This window comes from Sus scrofa, chromosome 14, assembly GCF_054392235.1.
Source record: "Sus scrofa isolate SSC_HxYL_T2T_F1_AM1 chromosome 14, Sscrofa_HxYL_maternal_Yorkshire_Landrace_v2.0, whole genome shotgun sequence".
Lineage (NCBI taxonomy): Eukaryota > Metazoa > Chordata > Mammalia > Artiodactyla > Suidae > Sus > Sus scrofa.
Window position 1 is genome coordinate 62,413,997 of NC_139396.1, and position 22,003 is coordinate 62,435,999.

At 51.3% G+C, this 22,003-nt stretch overlaps 1 protein-coding gene across 5 annotated transcripts in view; it reads left to right on the top strand.

Annotated features, from left to right (window-relative positions):
- TRPV4 (transient receptor potential cation channel subfamily V member 4) overlaps window positions 1-22,003 on the top strand; it is a 41,869-nt gene that overhangs the window by 12,303 nt on the left and 7,563 nt on the right. For 2 of the 5 annotated variants that reach the window (XM_084992536.1, XM_013982949.3), the window contains 11 exons: window positions 4,896-5,304; window positions 8,297-8,469; window positions 13,429-13,581; window positions 14,295-14,435; window positions 15,321-15,619; window positions 17,436-17,615; window positions 19,217-19,375; window positions 19,602-19,694; window positions 19,824-19,897; window positions 20,605-20,770; window positions 20,989-21,055. In XM_084992536.1, the coding sequence (XP_084848662.1) occupies window positions 4,919-5,304; window positions 8,297-8,469; window positions 13,429-13,581; window positions 14,295-14,435; window positions 15,321-15,619; window positions 17,436-17,615; window positions 19,217-19,375; window positions 19,602-19,694; window positions 19,824-19,897; window positions 20,605-20,770; window positions 20,989-21,055 (1,891 nt within the window). In that variant the 5' untranslated portion in view covers window positions 4,896-4,918. 5 annotated transcript variants of the gene reach the window in all.

The window sequence follows — 22,003 nt, forward strand, 5'->3', positions numbered from 1 at the left end:
GTAGCCACCGGCCTACGCCAGAGCCACAGCAACGCGGGATCCGAGCCGCGTCTGCAACCTACACCACAGCTCACGGCAATGCCGGATCATTTAACCCACTGAGCAAGGGCAGGGACCGAACCCGCAACCTCATGGATGCTAGTCGGATTCGTTAACCACTGCGCCACGACGGGAACTCCCTAATGAGCTCTTAACGCCACCAGACATGCCTCAGCTTCTTGATTTGTCTAGCTGTTCTCTTTTCCCACCAGGTCAGCCCCAGGAGGGTAGGAATTCTTTGTCTTGCTCACTTCTATGGCCTGAGACCTGGCACATAATAGGTGCTCAATAAATATTTGTTAAATATATAGGCGAATGGTTTCTAATCCTCCTTTTTTTTTTTTTTTAATGTCTACACCTGCAGCATATGGAAGTTCCAAGGCCAGGGATTGAATTTGACTGTGACCTATGCCACAGATGTGGCAATGGCAGACCCTTTAACCCATTGCGCTGGACTGGGAATTGAACCCACACTGTCACAGCAATCTGAGCTGCTACAATCTTAACCCACTGTGCCACAGTGGGAACTCCTCTAATCTTGCTCTTTGGGCTCTAAGATTTAGATCTCTATCTGTCCTGCCACAACTGTCTGTGTGTGGACTAGGTCTATTATATGTCTATAGCTAAATATATGTAGTTTTTTTTAAGCGTTTGGGTACTTAAAACAAAAACGCTTGAAATCTGATCCACTGTGTTAAATGAATACTGTGGTGACACAGTGTGTGGGGCTGTTCACACTCTGCAAACATGTCCTTCCTTGAGCCCCTGACACACATTGCGTGCTGCCAGCTGCAAAGGCGTTCCCAGGGGCTCGCAGTGGGCACATGCGCATGTGCGCACTCACAGGGCGCATCCAGAAGAAACAGACATTTCAACGGAGAGGAGATTCTAGAGGACTCTCAGCCTCGCTTCCCGCCCTGCACCCCTCCTTCCCCTTAAGTCTGGCATGGGTTTGGTATGTGTAATAACAGCCTTCAGGGCAAATTAGAACAGGGAGTGAGGCTCCATCCCCAACCACAGAGAACCGGGCAGTGTTGGGGAGGGGATTGCCACAGAGCAGGGTGTGTGTGTGTGTGTGTATACACATGTGTATGTGCATACTGGTGTGTATACATACGGGTGGTGTGGTGTGGAAGGAGTCCAAGGTCAGTCCAGAGGCCCTCTTCAAGGCCATTCACTCTGTGTGGAATCTCCAAGCCTCAGTTTCTTCAGCTGTAAAACGGGTGCAGTAACCCAGCTTTGCTCACCAGACTGGCAGATTCACTAAGGGGGAGAGGGGTGCGAGCGGGGTAGGGGTGGGGGGCGTCTGGTGAATGTTAACAGGAGCTGTGAATACCAGGCTACAGTAGTGCCACGTGTGTGTGCCAGGGTGGGGGGAGGGGGTGGAGGACAGGTAAACTGGGACCGTATCATAATTAAAGCATTTATCAAGCGCTTACTGGTTACCCAAGAGATAACTGCCCGTTACCGCAGCCCTATGGGATGGAAGCTGTTTTGCAAGCCTTATTTTATGGGTGGGGAGAACTAGGCTCTGAGAGGTTAACATGGGCTGGTAGATTCCCCCCGAGGCTGTTGTGCACCTTGAACAAGATACTGTAAAGGTTTGGCATGATACCTGGTCCCCGTCAACTGAGGGGTTAGGGTGATACACAGCCAACTGCCCGGATATGAATCCTGGCTCTTTCACCAACGTGCTGAATGGCCTCGGGCAAGTCACTTAACTTTTCTGAGCCTCAGTATCCTTACCTGTGAGTTGAGAATTAAAGCACCTGCCTCCAGGGCAGGTTTCTCATCCCCAGTACAATCGGATTTTCAGGCTGGGTCATTCCTTGTGGTGGGGACTGTCCTGGGCATTGTAGGATGTTGGATGGCATCCCTAGCCTTGACCCACTAGATGCCAGTAGCACAATGTGACAACCAAACATGTCTCCAGACATTGCAGAGTGTCCGTGGGGCACAGTATGGCCCCCTGCTGAGAACCGAGGATCTAGGGTTGCAGTGAGGACCCAGTGAGAGTGTGTGAAACACCTGGGCCCACAACGTTATCACGATAATGATGGGGTTTATTTCATAATTATAACTTCACCATAATTAATATGCTAATATTGATCCCTGTGTGCCTTGTGAAGCCTATGAGCTGTGAGTGAGTGGCTGAGGAGGATTTGAACCTGTGGCTGGGCTGACTCCAGATCCCCTATTGTGGAGCCCCCAGAAACCCTGGATGCTGTCTGGGTTGGGATTTCTTAAGGGAGGGGGTGCAGTCACAGTGGGGTTTGGAGGGGCCCTCCCAGCTGCCTCCTCTGGCCCCCACCTGAGTTGGGGGGTATCCTGCTCCATGCAGTGACGGGTGCCTTGGGAAGGGGTGCAGTTATTGGGGAGGTGTTGACAGCAAAAGCCCATGCCCAATTCCTCCTCTTCCCCTTACCGTGGGGTCCCCAGTAAGATGAACAGAACTGGACACCCCCTCCTCACCTCAGCACACCCCTATCCCTGCATCACAAAGCCCAGGCTCACGATGCTGCCACTAGGGGTCTCCCTCTCCCACCTGGCAAGTGGATGGGGGCTAATGTCCCCTGAGGTCCTACTAGATGTGGCACCGAGTAGGTGCTTCAAATTACTGAGGTCTTTGCCATCTCCCAAGAATTCTAGGAGGAGGTGGGATTATCCTGGTTTTCCAGGTGGGGAAACAGGCTCAGAGAGAGAAAGTGACTTGCCCAAGATCACACAGCTGCTAATTAAACAGGACTAAGACAGGAACCAGGTTTATCTGATTTCAGCATCAGTACTCCTGGCCCTTCCTTCCTCCTTTGATTATAATCATCGACAGCCCCTAACTTAATGTTTGGGTAGATCCTGGACACGCTGATCTCATTGAATTCTTCCTGCAAATGTATGAAAAACTACTCCCTGTACCTATTTTACAGCTGAGGAAACCAAGGCTTGGGTAGCTCAAATGACTTTTTCAAGGTCATGCTGCAGGTAAATAGCAGAGCTCAATTTAGAACTCAAGGCTAAAGACTCTAAAATCCAGGCCGTCCCTCCCTGCTGGTGCCTAGAGGAGGCCAGCCCCTGGCCGGAGCTCTGACCCTCTGTGTGCCCTGCTGTTCCCGCCAAGAGAGGCCTCTGGCAGTGCCCTAGCCTTCCCTCCTGGTAGCCACAAAACAAACAAGGTGGGAACCAATCTTTATTTTTTCTTCTGCTAATGCGCAGGGAGGGAGAGGCAGAGAAAAAGAGGGCTTTTCAGACTTTTCCCTGCAGCCCGGGTGGGATGGTAGGAGTTCCAGGAAACTCGCCCTTGGTGCTCAGCCCTCCCAGTGGTGTGCTGGGGAAGGTAGGGGCTGACAGCTAGCCAGCCAGCAGGGCCTCGCCCCTCCCTTGTCCTTGCTCCTGTCTAAACACTGGGCCTGGGAGCCAGAGTGCTGGGTTCAAGTCCACCTCTTCTCCTAACAAGATGGGTGACTTCCCTTCTTTTTTTTTTTTTTCTTTTCTCTTTTGGCTGCCCTGCGCACATGGATTTCCTGGGCCAGAGATCAGATCCGAGCCGCAGTTGCGACCTAAGCCCCAGCTGTGGCAACACCTGATCCCTAACCCACTGTGCCAGGCCGGGGATGGAACCTGAGTCCCAACCCTCCCAAGACACCGCTGATCCCATTGCACCACAGCGGGAATTCCCGACTTCCCCTCTTCAAGCTCCATTTTCCTCATCTGTGAAATGGGAACACATAATACCTTTGTCAGCAGGTCATTTGTCCATGGGGTGCCTTCCCGGGTGCGGGGGACAGTGCAGGAGTGAACAAGACAGATGCATTCCCTGTCTCTTGGGGCTCACAGCCCGGAAATTGACTAATCCCTCCAAGAAATGGTCAAGGAGGGCTTCCCAGAGGAAGGGACACAGGTTGGGAACACAGGTGGGTAGGCATTAACCAGGCAAAGAGGGAAGGAAAGGGCTCTGTGCTTGGCACTGGGAGGAGCAGGGTTTGTGCGCTGCAGGAAGGTAACTAAGGCCTTAGAACCTTGGTTTCCCATTCCATGAAATGGGGTCATAATGATGGTGCTGGGAAATTGAGGGCTGCTGGCTCCCCCAGTGGGGTTCACATAGTATTTTCTGAGCATCTCCGGTGCCTGAAGCATGTATTTAGTGGTTCTGTTTTAGTAGGTGTGGCCAGCACCATACTGGCCACTGGCATGTGTGCTCTGCTTCAGCACCCCCATTTCACGGGTGAGGAAACTGAGGCTGTGAACCATGGATGTCACATGATTGCTAAAGGCGGAGCTTGGGGAGTTCCCATTGTGGCACAGCTAGTATCCGTGAGGATACAGGTTTGATCCCTGGCCCCGCTCAGTGGGTTAAGGATCCCATGTTGCCATGGGCTGTGGTGTAGATCACAGATGCAGCTCAGATCTGGCGTTGCTGTGGCTGTGGTGTAGGCTGGCAGCTGCAACTCCGATTCAACCCCCTAGCCTGAGAACTTCCCTTTGCCACACCTGCAGCCCTAAAAATAAATAAATGCGGAGCTTGGATTTGAACCCTGACCTGGGGGCTCCAAAGCTGGTTTTATTGGCCATGAGGAAGCCCCAGGCTCCAGGTTTGGGGACCCAGTGTGACTCGGAGGCCCTTCCTTCTCCAGCTAGTGTCTAGCGCAGCAGGATGCAAGGAAGACTGGTGTTTCCAGGTCCCTGAAAGAGGCTCCTGTTGCAGCTCCTGCCGGGGGCTGGCAGCCAACCACATCTGGGAGTGGCCACCCTGTACCCCGTCATTACAACCGTGGCTTTGAAGCAGCTGGCAGCAATGCTGTTTGCCCACGTGGGAGGGGGCTTCCTGGAGCCGGCCTGACTCCCCTCCCGTTCCCTTGCAGGCTGAGCAGTACGGACAGGCAGCATGGTGGAGCCCAGCGAAGGTCCCCGTACAGGGCCTGGGGAGGTGGCCGAGCCCCCTGGGGATGAGAGTGGCACACCCGGTGGGGAGGCCTTCCCCCTCTCTTCGCTGGCCAACCTGTTTGAAGGGGAGGATGGCTCCCCCTCTCCCTCGCTGGCTGATCCTGGTCGCCCTACCGGCCCAGGCGATGGGCGACCAAACCTGCGCATGAAGTTCCAGGGTGCCTTCCGCAAGGGGGTGCCCAACCCCATTGACCTGCTGGAGTCCACCCTGTATGAGTCCTCAGTGGTGCCCGGGCCCAAGAAGGCGCCCATGGACTCACTCTTTGACTATGGCACCTATCGTCACCACCCCAGTGACAACAAGCGGTGGAGGAGGAAGGTCATAGAGTGAGTATTGCTGGCTGCCTGGCCAAGGGTCTCCTCCTCTGTATGGAATCTTTCTATCCATCCATCCACCTATTTGTCTACTTTTCCATATATTTGTCTCTTCATCCATCCATCCTTCCATCTATCCATACATCTATCCATTCATCTATTTATCCACCTGTTCGTTCATCCATCCATCCACCTATATGTCCATCTTTTTATATACCTGTTTATCCATCCATCCATCCACCTATTTGTCTACTTTTCCATATACTTGTCTCTTCATCCATCCATCCTTCCATCTATCCATCCCTCCATTTGTCCACCTGTCCATATACATGTCTCTTCATCCATCTATCCTTCCATCTATCCATACATCTATCCATCCACCCATTTGTCTACCTATTCGTTCATCCATCCATCCACCTATCCAACTTTTTATACAATTGTCTATTCATTCATCTATCTATCTGCTCATCCATCCATCCACCCACCCATCCATCCCTCCATTTGTCCACCTGTCCATGTACTCGTTCGTCTCTTCATCCATCCATCCTTCCATCTATCTATCCACCCAACATCTCATTCAAGTACCTAAATACCCATCTATCCACCTGTCATCTACCTGTCTATCCATTCGCCCATACAACCAACCTTCCATTTATCCATCATTTACTGACCCAAACATCCATCCATCCTCCCATGTACCCACTGTTTCTATTCATGCAGCCAGTCAGCTATCAAACTCTTCATAATTCATTTATTTCATTTCCATGTCTTTCATTCTTTCTCCTTCTCTGATCAGCAGCCCATCTTTCCATCTGTCCATCTGCTTGTCCAGTCCATCCATCCATCACACTTATTCAAATATCTATCTACTCATCCATCTGTCTGCTGTCTGTCCAGCTAGCCATCCATGAAAACTCCCAAGAACCCCTCTCAGGCCTCTGTGTGTGTTTGGAGGACAGTCTTAGAGTATGAAGCTGTCCCGTTGTCACCTAGTCCTCCTCATTCCCCTTGCTGATCACAGACTCTTTTCACCTTGGATTTACCCTTGGGCCCTTGGATGAAGCCCATTCCCCTCCTGAATCCTTGCTTGATCAGGAACTGTCTGCTTTATTTATTCACCAAGTCAATCCATGAATGTTTCTTGAGCACCCAGCACACATGCCTGCTAGGGAGGGTTGGCCCTGGGGCTTCAGGGCTGAGCCAGACTAGCTGCTACCCCTATTAAGTTTAGACACTGAGTAGCCTTCTCTGGCACCTTCAGTTTGGAGGGTGAGACAGCTGATAAACAAGCGAATAGATGATTCACTTTGCAGGAGGTGCTGCAGTGGGAGAGGGAGCCTATACAGGAAAGGTAGTCCAGGAGGGCGTCCTGGAGGAGCCAACATTTAAACTCAAAGCTGAGGGGTACAAAAAGACAACCACATGGTTTGGGGGGGGGGGCGTATTCCACATGGAGAGAAGTGCACATACGAGGGCCCAAGGCTAGAGAGGCTCGAAGAAACAGGGCCGCACAGTCCGCACACTGTGCTGGACAAACTGTATAACCTCCACTCAGGTGGAAACAGGCCCAGGGTAGCAAAGTGCCCCAGTGTCCCATCCCTCCAAGGTCCCATTGGAAGCTGGTGGGCTTTGTGTCTCCCTTTCCCCTCCCTCAGCCCCCCTTCCTCAAGCCCTTATCCCCAACCCTCTCCTGGACAACCAGGGCTAATGGCTTTGGAGGGACTGTGGAGGAGCTGGGACGTGGCTGAGTGGCTGAGGTCCTCAGAAACCCCAAAAGTGTTCTTTTCATTTCATTTTTTGGCGCAAAGTTTACAGTTCAGGAGTAGATAAAATGGGGGCAGCCCAGGTGCCCTCATTCAGGGGTTATACCAGCCTATGTGCCCCCAGTGTCAGAAAGCCCCTCTTCTCGACCTCCGCCTCCCCTCCTCCCATGCCCCATTGCTGGGGGCCCTGTCTCAGGATGGAAAGTCTGAGGCTGGAGCCCCACAGAGGGAGAGTGGTTGTCCCTTCCCTGGGCTAGCCCTGAAGCCGCACCTCTGTGTCCCCTTCCCCTGCAGTCCCACCTCCTCTCTGTCAGGGTTTGCTCCCGTCCCTTCTCCTCTGCTCCATCCCCAGATTTGCCACTTTCTCCTCTCCTGTCTTCATTTCAGATTCTTCCTGTGCCCCTATATGTGCCCGGCACTGAGTGGGTGAGGCCCATGGCACAGGGGGTCCCTGCCCCTAAGGTGCCCCTGGGCTGGTGCCGCTCTCAAAACCTCACACACAGCTGGTGTCCAATTAATGTTTATTGAATGACTAAATGAATGTCTTTTTTCCTCTCTCTTTCCATCGTTTCCCCCCTCCTCCAGTCCGCTCTGACTCGTTCTTTCTCCACCTATCTTCTAGCTCAACATTTCTCCCACACACACAGTGGGTGCTAAACAATAACAGGAATATCAGCTAATGTCTATTGGCTGTCTACTCTGGTAAGGCCTTGAACACTTTATGTGCTTGGCCTCATTTGTCTCAAATGTTTGTTGAATGAATAAATTAGTGAGTGAATGATTGAATAAATGATAGAACTGCTTCATCTGTTAGTCTAGTGTTCCTCCTTTATTTTCTTACTTCCTTTGTCTCTTCCAGTCTCTGGCTTATTAGTTCTCAGTAAATGACAAATGGATGGATGGATGGATGGGTAGAAGGGTGGGTGGATGGATGGGTGGATGGATGGATGGATGGATGGATGGATAGGAGGGTGGGTGAGTGGATGGGTGGGTGGTGGATGGATGGGTAGATCATCAATGGACAGATGGGGGGCTTGTGTGTTTCTTCCTGTCTGTCTCTACCCAAGGTCCTAGGTAGGATTTGTTGGCATAAAACATTCCTTTGTGTCTCCAGATGTCCCTCTCCCCTCAGTCTGGTCCCTCCCTAGCTGTGCCTCCCCAGTTCTTAGGTCCTAAGCCTAGAGACAGTGGGGTGGGCAGGAGATGAGCCCTCTTATTAGCCTACTTCCTCCTCCCTCTAGGAAGCAGCCGCAGAGCCCCAAAGCTCCTGCCCCCCAGCCGCCCCCCATCCTCAAAGTCTTCAACCGGCCTATCCTCTTTGACATCGTGTCTCGGGGCTCCACCACTGACCTGGATGGGCTGCTCCCCTTCTTGCTGACCCACAAGAAGCGTCTGACTGACGAAGAGTTCCGAGGTGAGCACCTGGGCAGGAATAGCAGACGGGCTAGCTGGGGATTGCGGGAGACCTGCACTGGGGGTCCCATTTCCCTTTGGCATCTTCCCTTGAGTCAGTGGGCTGCACTAGCCAGGAAGAGCACTGGACAGGGAGTCCGGTGCTATGTGTCCTTTACCATATAACTTAACCTCTCTGGACCCTTGCTGCCTTTCTTCATTTATTCATTCCACTTTTATTTATGAAAAGGTTAGTATCATAGGTAAGCAGAGTCTACCCAGCTGGGTTCAAGTCCTACCTTTACTACTTGAGGGGTGTGTGGCTTCTCTGAGCCTCAGTTTCTGCCCAGTTTTCTGGCTCCCTGCTCTAGGCTGAAACCCAGTCACTAGTGCCCATGGGACTTAGAGAGCTCATGGCCCAGAGAGCTCACCCTCCAGCCTTGTTCAGACTCAAAACCCCCACCTAAGCCCTTCCCTGCAAATTGGGGAAAGTGGCCTGTGAGCCCCTCCACCCAGGTCAGCCACCTGCTATGTGCCAGATACCAGGTAAACTGAAACTAACTGGCCATGTGACCCCACAAATCAATATAAAATGTCGAGAATTGTGGTACCTGCTAGAAAGGAGGATAGACTGGCCGTGTTAACAGCTCAGTGCTGATGAAGCTTCAAGGAGGTCAGGGGGCCATTTTTGGAGACTTTGGGTACTTAAAGTAAATTAAGTGCCAAAATAGGCTGACCGAGTCTGCAATATATATATATATTTTTTGTCTTTTTGCATTTTATTGAGCAGCTGCCATGACATATGGAGATTCCCAGGCTAGGGGTCTAATCGGAGCTGTAGCCACCGGCCTACGCCAGAGCCACAGCAACTCGGAATCCGAGCCATGTCTGCCACACACACCATAGCTCATGGCAAAGCCGGATCCTTAACCCACTGAGCAAGGGCAGGGATCGAACCCACAACCTCATGGTTCGTAGTCGGATTCGTTAACCACTGCGCCACGACGGGAACTCCATGCAATATATTTTTCACATATACGTTTATTAGTCAGATTCTTTGAACACCAAAATGATATAATGCTTTATCAAAAAAGAATTGCTAGGGAGTTCCCATCATGGCTCAGTGGAAACAAATCTGACTAGTATCCATGAGGTTGCAGGCTTGGTCCCTGGCCTCGCTCAGTGGGTTAAGGATCTGGCGTTGCCATGAGCTATGGTGTAGGCTGCAAATGCAGCTCAGATCCCGCATTGCTGCGGCTGTGGTGTAGGCTGGCAGCTGTAGCTCCAATTCGACTGCTAGCTTGGGAACTTCTATATGTCGTGGGTGTGGCCCTAAAAAGCAAAACAAAAACAAAACCCAACCGAATAAACAAAAAACAAAAAAAAAAAGAAAAGAATTACTGGACTTATAAAAAATATTCACTCATGCTGCCCAGCCAGATGGTGTGGCCTCACTTGTGGCGTAAGCTTAGAGTTGCGGAAGAGTTGTGCACCCTCTCTGCCTTCAGAGGGTCCCTGTGAAGGCGTGAATAATCTCATTTGGAGGTAATGCGTATTTAAGCCCCGGCCAAGTGGCCCTGCCTGGCCTCCTAAGTTCATCAGGTGAGAGTGGGGAGCTTTGGGATAGAGTGAATCCCAGTGAAACGGGGATCATGGTGCCTGTGACTTCAGCAGGCAGAGCAGTGCCAGGCTGGGCCTGCCAAGGCTTTTGGCTTCTCCAGGACTGAATAGGGGCGGTGGGGGGGAACCCCCAGGTGAGTGTGTCTGCATGAGCATGGGTGGAGGACTCTCAGGTTTGCAGGGGAAGGTCCCTGAAATTATATAGAATAATGCATGTGTAAAGGGGATTTACTGTGAGGCCCATTAATTAAGCTTGCTCTGGCCCCTTTTAACTTGGCCCTAATTTCGAGGTTGTAATTCTGTGTTTGTTTTCATAAATAGGATCCCCAATTGTGTAAGTCTCGGGCCTCACCAAAACCTGGATCTGCCCCTGCATGTTTTTATAACCAGAGGCTCATGAGCTCATTGATTCTCAAAGGAGTCAGTGGCCCTCCTGTGTGCCCCCCGCCCCAGCGCTCCCCAAAAATTTGACAGCCTCCAATTTGGCAATTAGGGGCCCTGGCTCCAGCTTTCCCCAGGGTCAGAGCCACTTTGCCACCTGGTGGTAGATTCCTGGAACTGCAACTCCTCATTCTGGGTAGCTGCTGTTCTTGGCATCCTCATCCCAGCACCCAGGCTGGCAGACCTTCACCCCAATTCAGCCTGGGCTGGGGGCTGTGGAAGTCCAAATCCAGGGTCTTGTTCCCCACTCAATACAAACCACTTAGGCACCTGTGGGTTGGAATTACCTGCAGTGCCCAGCTTGCCCCTTCATTGAATATTTATTAACTCAATGGGTGCTTATTGGTACCTACCAAGCGTCAGGCATTATGCTGGTGGGGGACAGAAATGGTGAGGGAAGCAAATATGACCCTGTCCTCAAATTGCTCTCAGTCTCCAGGGAAAGACTGATATTGAGCAAGCAATCACAGAAATAAGTACACAGTTACAAACTGTAATATGTATCCACAAAAAGGCTATATTGAGGATTTGACCTAATCAGGAAAATCTGGGAGAGCTTCCAGGAGGAGGTGACACTTGAGCTGAGTCCCAATGAATTGTTAACTCAAGTTAACCAAGTGAAAAGAGAGGGAGGAAGGACTAGAGAGGAGGTGAAGGAACAACATGTGCAAAGGCCCTGTGCCTGACCATCATCAGAGTTGGGCTCTGAGGTGACATCCAGTTGCTATGTGGAAAGTGGATTAAAGGACATCCAGAGGGGATGGTGGGAACAAGGCAGGTGTCCTGGGTATGTGAGAAAGATGGTGGTTAGGCCAGGTTGGTGGCAGTGCAGATGGAGAGGGGTGCAGTGTTTGGAAAAATAGGTAAAATGGGTAGGAATCCTGGGTGGGTGGGGGTTGGATATCGGGAGAAGGGAGGACGAAGACAAGAGTGACACAAAGATTTTTGGCTGGCTGGGTACACCCTCCTCTGAGAACGGGAACATACACAGACCTGATTGGTGTTTGGTGAGGGACCGATGACAAGATCAGTATGGATAATTGTGAGTTGCCTGACAATTAGAATACATACTGATTAAGGCTCACCTGAGTGGGTGTGTCTGGACAGAATCCCCAGGGCCCTCAGCTAGTATTCAGGGCCCCCTCCCCATTATGCAGATAGGGAGCTGGAGTTCCTTATCCATTCAATGCATAGTTACCTGGTGTCCACTCTGGGCTGGATGCCAGGGCTGTAGGGGGAAGCAGCCAGAATGAGGCTTGTCCAAGCAACCCCACCCCTAGGGCGGTGGGATTGGAATTCAGGTCTTTGCGAGTCTGCATTCTCCCCAGTGATTCTAAATATCTAGGGAGACCTTTAAGTCACCACTCGTGGAATAATAACCGCAGCAGTATTATTTATCCAGGTCTCTTAGCTGCCGGGCTCATCAACAAATATCTACTAGCTCATCAATTTCCCTTTGTAGCCTCAATTTAGCCAGACAGAAAGCAGAGAAAAGGTCATACAGAAACCCGGAACAAAGCCCCATTCAAACCCCAGGGGTCTTAGCTCCAGGGCAGGCACCTCAGCCCACACCTGCCTCTCCCATCCCCCATCCTGCTCCTGATCGCATTCCTGCATCCGGCCTTTTGGTCCTGCGTCTGCTTCACTGGGGAGTTCTCTTTTTATTGACTCGCTTTTTAAGATATAAATCAATTCATGTCACCATAAAAATTAATACAAGGGAAAGAAAATTGCAAAGAAACATTAGCAAGCGTTAGTGGGAGATGTTAAGGGACCATTAGTATCAAACGGAGACTGACTTCACAGCAGGGCTTTGACAAGGGGATGAAACCTTGCACACTCGAGCCTTTATTGTTATTATTGCTGCATCTGCAGAAACCCCAAAGTACTCGAAGGTAATTTCACATCCTAGGGTAATTTCATATCCACTGTGGCTCATGGCCTGCACTTTGGGGAACTCTGCATTCCCTCTGCTCCCCTCTAGGGGCGCTAGTGTAACCACTTCTTGGGAAAAGGATCTATGTTCCAACTGGCTGGCAAAGGCCACCCTGGGTCTGCTTTTAGAGGTTCACTGTCAGCATTAGCAGATTAAAGGCTCTGAGAAGTCCTGTAGGGAAGAAATGCAGTGGGTTTGGCTTAACCCAGCATTTCCCCTTTTATTCGATTTTTTTTTGAGGTTTCTTTTTTTAAAATGTTATATACACATATTTAGGGCCGCACCCGTGGCGTATAGAGGTTCCCAGGCTAGGGGTAAAGTTGGAGCTGTAGCTACTGGCCTACTTGCCAGAGCCACAGCAATGCCAGATCTGAGCCATGTCTGTGACCTACACCACAGCTCACAGCAACGCAGGATCCTTAACCCACTGAGTGAGGCCAGGTATTGAACCCTCAACCTCATGGTTCCTAGTCAGATTCATTTCTGCTGAGCCGTAATGGGAACTCCTTTTTTAAAATTTTTAAATGATTTTTATTTTTTCCATTATGGTCGGTTTATGGTGTTCTGTCCATTTCTACTGCACAGCATAGTCACCCAGTCACACACACACACACATATATATATACATTCTTTTTCTCATAGGATCCTCCATCATATTCCATCATAAGTGACTGGATATAGTTCCCTGTGTTATACAGCAGGATCTCATCACTTACCCACTCCAAATGCAATAGTTTGCATCTATTAACTCTTTTATTTGACTTTTAATATTTCCCCCCAGATATGCTTTGATAAATACCAATCTATAGGCTGGAAGGAACTTATGCTCTTCTGAGTTTATTTGACCTTCTCAGTATCATGCAGGGCAGGTAGGGAACAGGCTCAAAGAGGAGGAGTGATACGGCCAAGGCCTCTGGCTTCCTGCCCAGTGCCCTGTCCCCTGCTGCACAGCAGTTTGGGCCACCTGTACATCTCTCCCCCCAGAGCCGTCCACAGGGAAGACCTGTCTGCCCAAGGCCCTGCTGAACCTGAGCAATGGCCGCAACGACACGATCCCGGTGCTTCTGGACATTGCCGAGCGTACAGGCAACATGCGAGAATTCATCAACTCACCCTTCCGGGACATCTACTACCGAGGTGGGGCCCTGAGCCAGGCAGGAGTGGGGGCACCAGCCTCACTCATCTGATCCCCAAGCCTAGGAGCTTCAGATGAGGCCCCAAGGGCCAGCATGTCCCCAGGAAGCAAGTGTTGAATGAATTAACAGACGAAAGAACAAGAACTTCTTTGATATTCTGAGTTTCAGAATCCAAGGTCCCAAGGGCCCTAGATGCAATGAGCATCAAATGGGCCATGAACCTGGGAATGTGGGCCCCAGATGCTCTGGTTCTGGATACTCTGAGGCTCTAAGGTAATAGTTCTGTGAGTCAACAGCTCTAAAAGGCAGAAGTGTCACCAGTCCCAGCTCCCTGGGTCTAAATTCTGAGATCTATGAATCCAACTTGACCTTTCAGATTCCTGGATGTGCAGATTCAAAGGCTGTGAATTTTATGTCCTGGGTACCCAGTGTTGTGAGACCATGATGCCGTTGTCACCTCTAGGATGAAAGCCGCTTATGGTCAGACAAGTCCCACACTTGGGATTCTAGAAGTCGGATCTCCCTTTGAGCCTAAGATCCCATCTGATTGCATGATGCAGCAGGTCTGGGACTTCAGGCCTCAGAAACTCCACATCCAGGAATGTCTGAAGGTCCCTTTGCTGCTCTGGGGTGGATTTCTACCTTCTGTACCCCAGTGCCCCCCATGCCTGGTCAGGTCTGTGCCCCCGATGACTGTCCCCCACTCCCTCCAAGGCCAGACCGCCCTGCACATTGCCATCGAGCGCCGCTGCAAACACTATGTGGAGCTCCTGGTGGCCCAAGGTGCTGACGTCCACGCTCAGGCCCGGGGGCGCTTCTTCCAGCCCAAGGATGAAGGAGGCTATTTCTATTTCGGTGAGGAGGGGCCTAGTGGGGGCTGGGCACTTGTGGGAGAAGCTGGGGGTGACATGGTGGTGGCTACAGCCCCAGCCCCTCCCCAAACACCCGAGTCTGCGCTGGCTGTGGGCCTGGACAGTGCCTGGTGCACAGGCGGCCACCTTGCTTGTCTTGGTCATAGCAGCCTTGCCTTTGAGGGGTAGAGTGTCACCTCACTTTCCTGAGCCTCAATTTCCCCATCTGTACAATGGGGAAGTGATGGGATCAGAGGGTTGCAATGGGGTGTACCTTCAGTCCAACTTAAGCTGGGACTGAGGGTCAGATGGCAGGGCCATTACCACCATGTGCCAGTTGGACCCGTGAAAGATTTTAAATTTCACTACTGCTTAAAGGCACATCTTATTTGGAGTTCCCGTTTTAGCTCAGTAGGTTAAGAACCCGACTAATATCCATGAGGATGCAAGTTTGGCCCCACTCAGTATGTTAAGGATCTGGCTTAGCCGTGAGCTGTGGTGTAGACATGGCTCGGATCCCATGTTGCTGTGGCTGTGGTATAGGCTGGCAGCTGCAGCTCCAATTTGACCCCTAGCCTGGGAACTCCTGTATGCCACGGGTGTAGCCCTAAAAAGACAAAAAAAAAAAAAAGCTAATGTTACTTGGGGTTCACGGACAAAGTCCCTCAAGGAATCCCTCACAGGCTTCAAGTTGCATGGCCACCCCCCCAGTAGCTTCCCCCGTCTCTCCGGAGCATCACCCCAGACAGAAGCTGTCAGCCAGGGCACATCCACTTTGACCGTGGGTGCCATGTCCTTCATCTGGGCATCTGCCCCCGAGTGTCCACAGGCAGAGCCCCCCACTCCAGGCCCTTGTCACTGACCTTCCCGCATCCACCCCTGGCTGCAGGAGAGCTGCCCCTATCGCTGGCTGCCTGCACCAACCAGCCCCACATCGTCAATTACCTGACGGAGAACCCGCACAAGAAGGCGGACATGCGGCGCCAGGACTCCCGTGGCAACACGGTGCTGCATGCGCTGGTGGCCATCGCTGACAACACCCGTGAGAACACCAAGTTTGTCACCAAGATGTACGACCTGCTGCTGCTCAAGTGTGCCCGCCTCTTCCCTGACAGCAACCTGGAAGCCGTGCTCAACAACGACGGCCTCTCGCCCCTCATGATGGCTGCCAAGACGGGCAAGATTGGGGTGAGGGCAGGGCTGGGTGGCACCCATTCTTACTCCTCTACACACACAAACACATTCTTATTAATATGCACACCCACCTCCCATCCTGCCAACCCTGGTGTGTGGCTGTCACAGCTCAGAAACCTGCTATGGCTCCCTATTGTCTAGCCAAGCTCTATTCACTTTCAACCCAGAGCCTCTCTCCTCACCCCACCCCACCAGATGCTCACTGCCTGCTCCAACCAGCCAGGGCAAGCCACCGATAGAGAACTGAGTCCCAGAGCTCCAGCCCTGCAGTCCCCCCTCCCTCCATGGTTGGGGTCCTGGCTCAGCCCCTGACCTGCTGAGTGGCTGTGTGCCAGTTCCTGCCCTCTCTGGCCTAAAGCAGGATTTCTCAGCCTGGGTATTACTGACTTTGGGGGCTGGAGGATTTGGGGGCTGGGGCTGATCTGTGCCATTGTGGGATGTTTAACTACATCCCTGGCCTTGACCTGCTAGATGCCGGTAGTGCCCCCTCTACCAATCGTGACAACCCCAAATGTCTCTGGACATTGCCAAATTGTCCCCTGGGGGTCACCATCCCCTGACTGAGAACCAAAGCTGGGGTTCTCTGTAGTCAGAAGCACCTGTGTCCAAGGCCGGGCTTGGCTACTTCCCAGCCTGTGACCTCAGGCATCTTACTTCTTTGCGCCTCAGCTTCCTTGTCTGTAAAATGGGGATAATACAGCAGCCCTGTGCTATCGTGTTCTGACAGCTCAATGAGGTGATCCACTTAAAGCTGTTAAGAAAATCCTGAGATGGGTAATAAGTTCTCAATAAATGGTGGGGATTCTTATTCCTCTATTAAAAGTATAGCAAAAGTTACTGAAATTGCAGTTATACCAGAGTCCTGGAAAATGGCTGTTTTTTGTTTTTGTTTTTGTTTTTTGCTGCATCCTCGTCATGTAAATTTCCTGGGCCAGAGATCGAGCATGTACCAAAGCGGAGTCCTGAGCCACTGCAGTGACAGTGCTGGATCCTTAACCTACTGAGCTACCAGGGAACTCCCAAGGCCTGGGTTTAAATTCTGCCTTTGTCCTGTGGAACCCTGTGGCCCTAGGTGACTCTCACCCTTCTCTGTTTCTCAGTTTCCCTATGTGTAAGCCAGAGACAGTAGGAGTTGTAATAGGAAAGGCCGAATAGGATAATTATTACTAGAGATTTAACTGATCAATAAAGTTGATTAATTCTGTTTTCGTCACATAAAGAGGATACTCATTACAACTCAGATCTTTTTTTTTTTTTTTGCTTTTTAGGGCTGCACTTGTGGCATATGGAGGTTCCTAGGCTAAGGGTCTAATCAGAGCTACAGCTGCTGGCCTACACCACAGCCACGTCTGCAACGTGGGGTCCAAGCCACGTCTGCAACCTACACCACCACGTCTGCACCCCCACCTACAGCTCTTGGCAACTCCAGATACTTAACCCACTGAGCGAGGCCAGGGATCAAACCCACAACCTCATCGTTCCTAGTTGGATTCATTTCCACTGCACCACAGTGGGAACTCCACAACTCAGATTTTTAAGACTGACCTGGGCTGAGTCTGGCTTCCGCTAACTGCGTGGCCTCAGGGGACATCCTTCTTTTCTCTGAGCCTGTTGGCTCATCTGTCAACTAATATGGTAAGCACAAGAATGAAACGAGGTGACGTGAGGCATGCAGCAGGTGCTCAGTAAATATTTGCCCTCCCCTCCATCCTGTTCTCTGGGGAGGCACTGTGTGATGGGGTCCCTCTGATGTGAGTGGCTAAGCAGCAGTGCCCCCCAGGACCCCTTAACCCTCCCTTCTCCCATGCAGATCTTTCAGCACATCATCCGTCGGGAGGTGACAGATGAGGACACCAGGCATCTGTCCCGCAAGTTCAAGGACTGGGCCTATGGGCCTGTGTATTCCTCGCTCTATGACCTCTCCTCCCTGGACACGTGTGGGGAAGAGGCCTCCGTGCTGGAGATCCTGGTGTACAACAGCAAGATCGAGGTGGGCACTAGGGCAGGGGACAGGGCCCAGGGGAGGAGGGGCCCACAGCAGTGGCAGCAGTGGGTCCCCAAACTGAGTGCAAGAGAAGGGTTCCATCTAGTGCCTAGAACAGCATCTGGAACTTGGGGGGAAGTGGGAGCATTGTAAGGGTCAGGCTTCAGGGGCAGGCAGGACTGGATCAGGATATTGGCTCTGTAACTTACATGCTGTGTGACTCAGGACAAGGTGCCCAACCTCTCTGAGTCCCAGCTTCCTCTTTTGTAACATGAGGATAAGGATAGAGCATACCCCACTGGCTTGCTAGGAAGCCCAGATAAATTTGTCTTAGAAGAGCCTGGCACTGGGTAAACATTATGTGTCAGCTATTATCATTAGTATTCATTATATGAAGTTTTTGAAAGCTCTTTTTTTTCACTTAGCAGTATTTTATGAACCTCGTTCTGCACCATTAAATATTCCTCTGCAGTATCATTGCTGCGTGGAAATGGACCTCATTCCTATCAACCATTCCTCTATTCTTGGTCATTTGGGTTTGTTTCCGCATCTAACTATCAGGAATAACACTGCACTGGCAACTTTGTGGCTATGTAATTGCACAAATCCTTGATGATAAAGAAAATCAAGTTGTTAAAGGGACAGGACACTGTACAAATGGAGCAGAAAGTGCTGGGGCCTGGGTGCAAAAGGTTTCACTTCCAGCCCCGGCTCTGTGAGGGTGGACAGATGCCTTCCCTTGCTGGATCTTACTTCCTTCATCTTTGAAATTAGTGACCAACTTGATTTACCTTAGAGATGATGGGAGGTTTGGCATCTCTGCTGCAAACTCTGATTGATTGGTAGTGTCTGCCCAGGGAGCTATCCAAAGGATTATTGTGCAGGACTCAATTACTGATGTCTGCCCTGGGTTCAGAATTGAAAAATTGTAGTGGGTCACATGTTTATCATCTTTAGGCTAAATGTCCCAACCCCACTTCCTGAATTATAATTTCTTTTTATTTTTTATTAATGATTTTTATTTTTTCCATTTTAGTTGGTTTACAGTGTTCTGTCAATTCTTACTGTACAGCAAAGTGACACACACACACATATATATATTCTTTTTCTCACATTATCCTCCATCATGTTCCATCACAAGTGACTAGATATAGTTCCCCATGCTGTAAAGCAGGATTTCATGGCTTATCCACTCCAAATTCAGTAGTTTGCATCTATTAACCCCAGACTCCCAGTCCATCCCTCTCCCTCCCCTGAATCAGAATTTCTGAGGTCAGAGCCCAGGGACTTATATTTTTAACAAGCTGCATAGCTGATTTTGCTGCCAGCAGCTCAGCTCCGTCCACAGATTGGAGTTTGGGGAAACCACAAGAAGAGATTTCTTTTAGGCGCTTTCGAGCCCTGAGTCCTATGACTCTAGAAGAGTCTGGAAAGGCAAGTTGGGGCGGAATTGGGCAGAGCCTCAAAGGCCCAGAAGTTTGAGTATCACTGAAGAATGGTTAGGAGGAAGAATGCTCTCAGAGCAGACGGTGGGGAAGGCATGCTGGACTCAGACTGTTTGGCCCCGAACCAGCCTGACTGGCCCCCGACCACCCCGCCTCCCACAGAACCGCCACGAGATGCTGGCCGTGGAACCCATCAATGAACTGCTGCGGGACAAGTGGCGCAAGTTCGGGGCAGTTTCCTTCTACATCAATGTGGTCTCCTATCTGTGTGCCATGGTCATCTTTACCCTCACCGCTTACTACCAGCCTCTGGAGGGCACGGTGAGTGACCATGCACCAGGCAGGAGCTGGGGCGTAGCTGGGTCCCCTGTGGGAGGGACTGGAGAGGGCTTAGGAACAGGATGGTGGGTGCTCTGTACATCCAGGGGAAGAGAATGAGGGAAGAGGTGCCATAGGACCCAGATGGTTGGGGTCTTGGGGAACATCTGGACCTGGGGCCAGGTGTTAGAAGGGCTGGGTGAGGACTCGCACATCCCCTGTCCCCCAGCCACCATATCCTTACCACACCACGGTGGACTACCTGAGGCTGGCCGGTGAGATCATCACACTCTTCACTGGGGTCCTGTTCTTTTTCACCAACGTGAGTGCTTGGCCCCCCACCCTACACACCTGCTCGCCCCCCTCCTTCTCTTCCTCCACCTCTTTTAGCTCCTCTCTTCTCCCCTTGTCACTCCTGCTGGCTCCATCTCTCTCATGCCCCCGCCTCCAGATCAAAGACTTGTTCATGAAGAAATGCCCTGGAGTGAATTCTCTCTTCATTGATGGCTCCTTCCAGTTACTCTAGTGAGTAGAGGTCCCCAGACTGGTGGCTTCTGGGTGAGGAAGGTGGGCTTGGGCAGGGACACTGCACAGGTTTGGTGGTGGTGGGAGTGGCTCTGCTGGAGTGAATTCACCCAGCCTGAACATCTGCAGCCCAAAGTCAAGACAAGGTCACTATCAAGCAAAAGGATCTACTGGGTAAAGCAAGATTCTGGTTGCTAGAGAGTTATCACCATGCACACCACAGATAAAAATAATCTAACCTCCTTTGCTTGTGATTCATTGCTAATGTCTGCCAGGAGTGCCCATGTTAAGAATCTTGAGGCTGTGTCTGTGTTTAATGGGAGCGAGTGCTGGGATTGATTAATGATGTCTGCCTAGGGCACAGGATGAGTTGCTGCATGTGTGTTATATCTTTTCCCGTATCCTTAGAGAACAATGAAATTCCCTTAGCCACAAAATCTCCACTGAATCCCACTGAATCTTTCTCTAGCAATTCTGAATCACATCACTTTGGGATCTGGGAGGGCCTCAGGGCCATTACACACACATCAGCTGCCAATTAATTGGGTGTTCTGGTTAACAGAATGCTGGAGAACCCGGTGAATCCATGTGGTTTCTCTGCTGCGGGTCATCGGGATGTCCTGGTACCTAGAGGGCTCAAGGGCATGCCTCCCCCTCCAGGACCTCATTGTCCCCTTTCCCCTCTGGCGGTCTCCACTGCCCTGTAGCTTCATCTACTCTGTGCTGGTGATTGTCTCCGCGGGCCTCTACCTGGCGGGGATTGAGGCCTACCTGGCCGTCATGGTCTTTGCCTTGGTCCTGGGCTGGATGAATGCCCTGTACTTCACCCGTGGGCTGAAGCTGACAGGGACCTATAGCATCATGATCCAGAAGGTAAGGAGCAGGGCACCCACTGGACACACATATGCAGACAGTGCCAGGGCCCTGAGGACATGGGGGCACCGTGGTGGCCGCAGGCAGGGCCTGGACATCGGCGGGGTGTGGGTAGGGGGAACAAAGTGGATCTGGAGGGAAGACTTGAGATGAGGAGTGGGGCAAGTGAGAAACCACATGTCTCATCTTTGCCTCCGTATCCCCGCCGGGGCCTTTAGATCCTCTTCAAAGATCTTTTCCGTTTCCTGCTGGTCTACTTGCTCTTCATGATCGGCTACGCTTCAGGTGAGCTCTGGGTGCCTGGGTGAGCCTGGCAGGGGCGGTACCAGGGCTGGATCAGCCACCATAAAGCGTGTGTTTGTAGACTCCTCACTGGGTGCCCGTCCCTGCTTCATTCAATTCCCCCAGTAAGTCTGTAAGGTAAGTGTCTTTATTACCACCTTTTACAGATAAGGAAACTGAGCTTTAGGAAGGTTAAATGTGAATTCCTGCTGTGGTGCAACAGGACTGGTGTTGCCAGGTTGCAGGTTTGATCCCCTGCATGGCACAGAGGGTTAAAGGATCTGGCATTGCTGCAGCTGCAGTGTAGGTTGCAATGGCGGCTTAGATCTGACCGCTGGTTCAGGAACTCCATAGGCCACAGGGCAGCCAAAAATGAAAAGAAAAAGAAAGGTTAAATAACTTGTCCAAATGCAAAAGCATGGATGTGATAAAACTGGCATATTAGCTATGGTTGCAAAAGGAGCACCCAAAACTTAGTGGCTTAAAACAACCATTTATCATTACTCTCAAAGCTGTGGGTCAGCTGGGTGCTTGTGGTCACCCGGGCCAGATTTGGCTAATCTTTTTTTGGAGGGGCTGTTCCTGCAGCATGCAGAAGTTCCCAGGCCAGGGATCAAACTGAGCCACAGCAATGGCAATGCTAGATCCTTAACCATTAGCCTACCAGGGAACTCCATATTTGGCTAATCCTGATGGGCTCCCGTGTCTGTGCTCCGCTGGCAGGTTGGCTACCAGCTGACTAGTGTAGCTAGGGTGGCCTCCGTTGGGTTGACTTTACTATCTTCCCCAGGGTCACTCATTTCCAGCCAGCTAGCTGGAACTTGGTCAGTGGTGGTCTGAGGTTCCCAGAATGTGAGCAGAAGTGTTCAAGGTCTCTGCCTGGCCCGGCATCGCTTCTGGCTCACCCTCTTGGCCAAAGCAAGTTTCAAGGCCCGCCTTGATTCAAAGCAT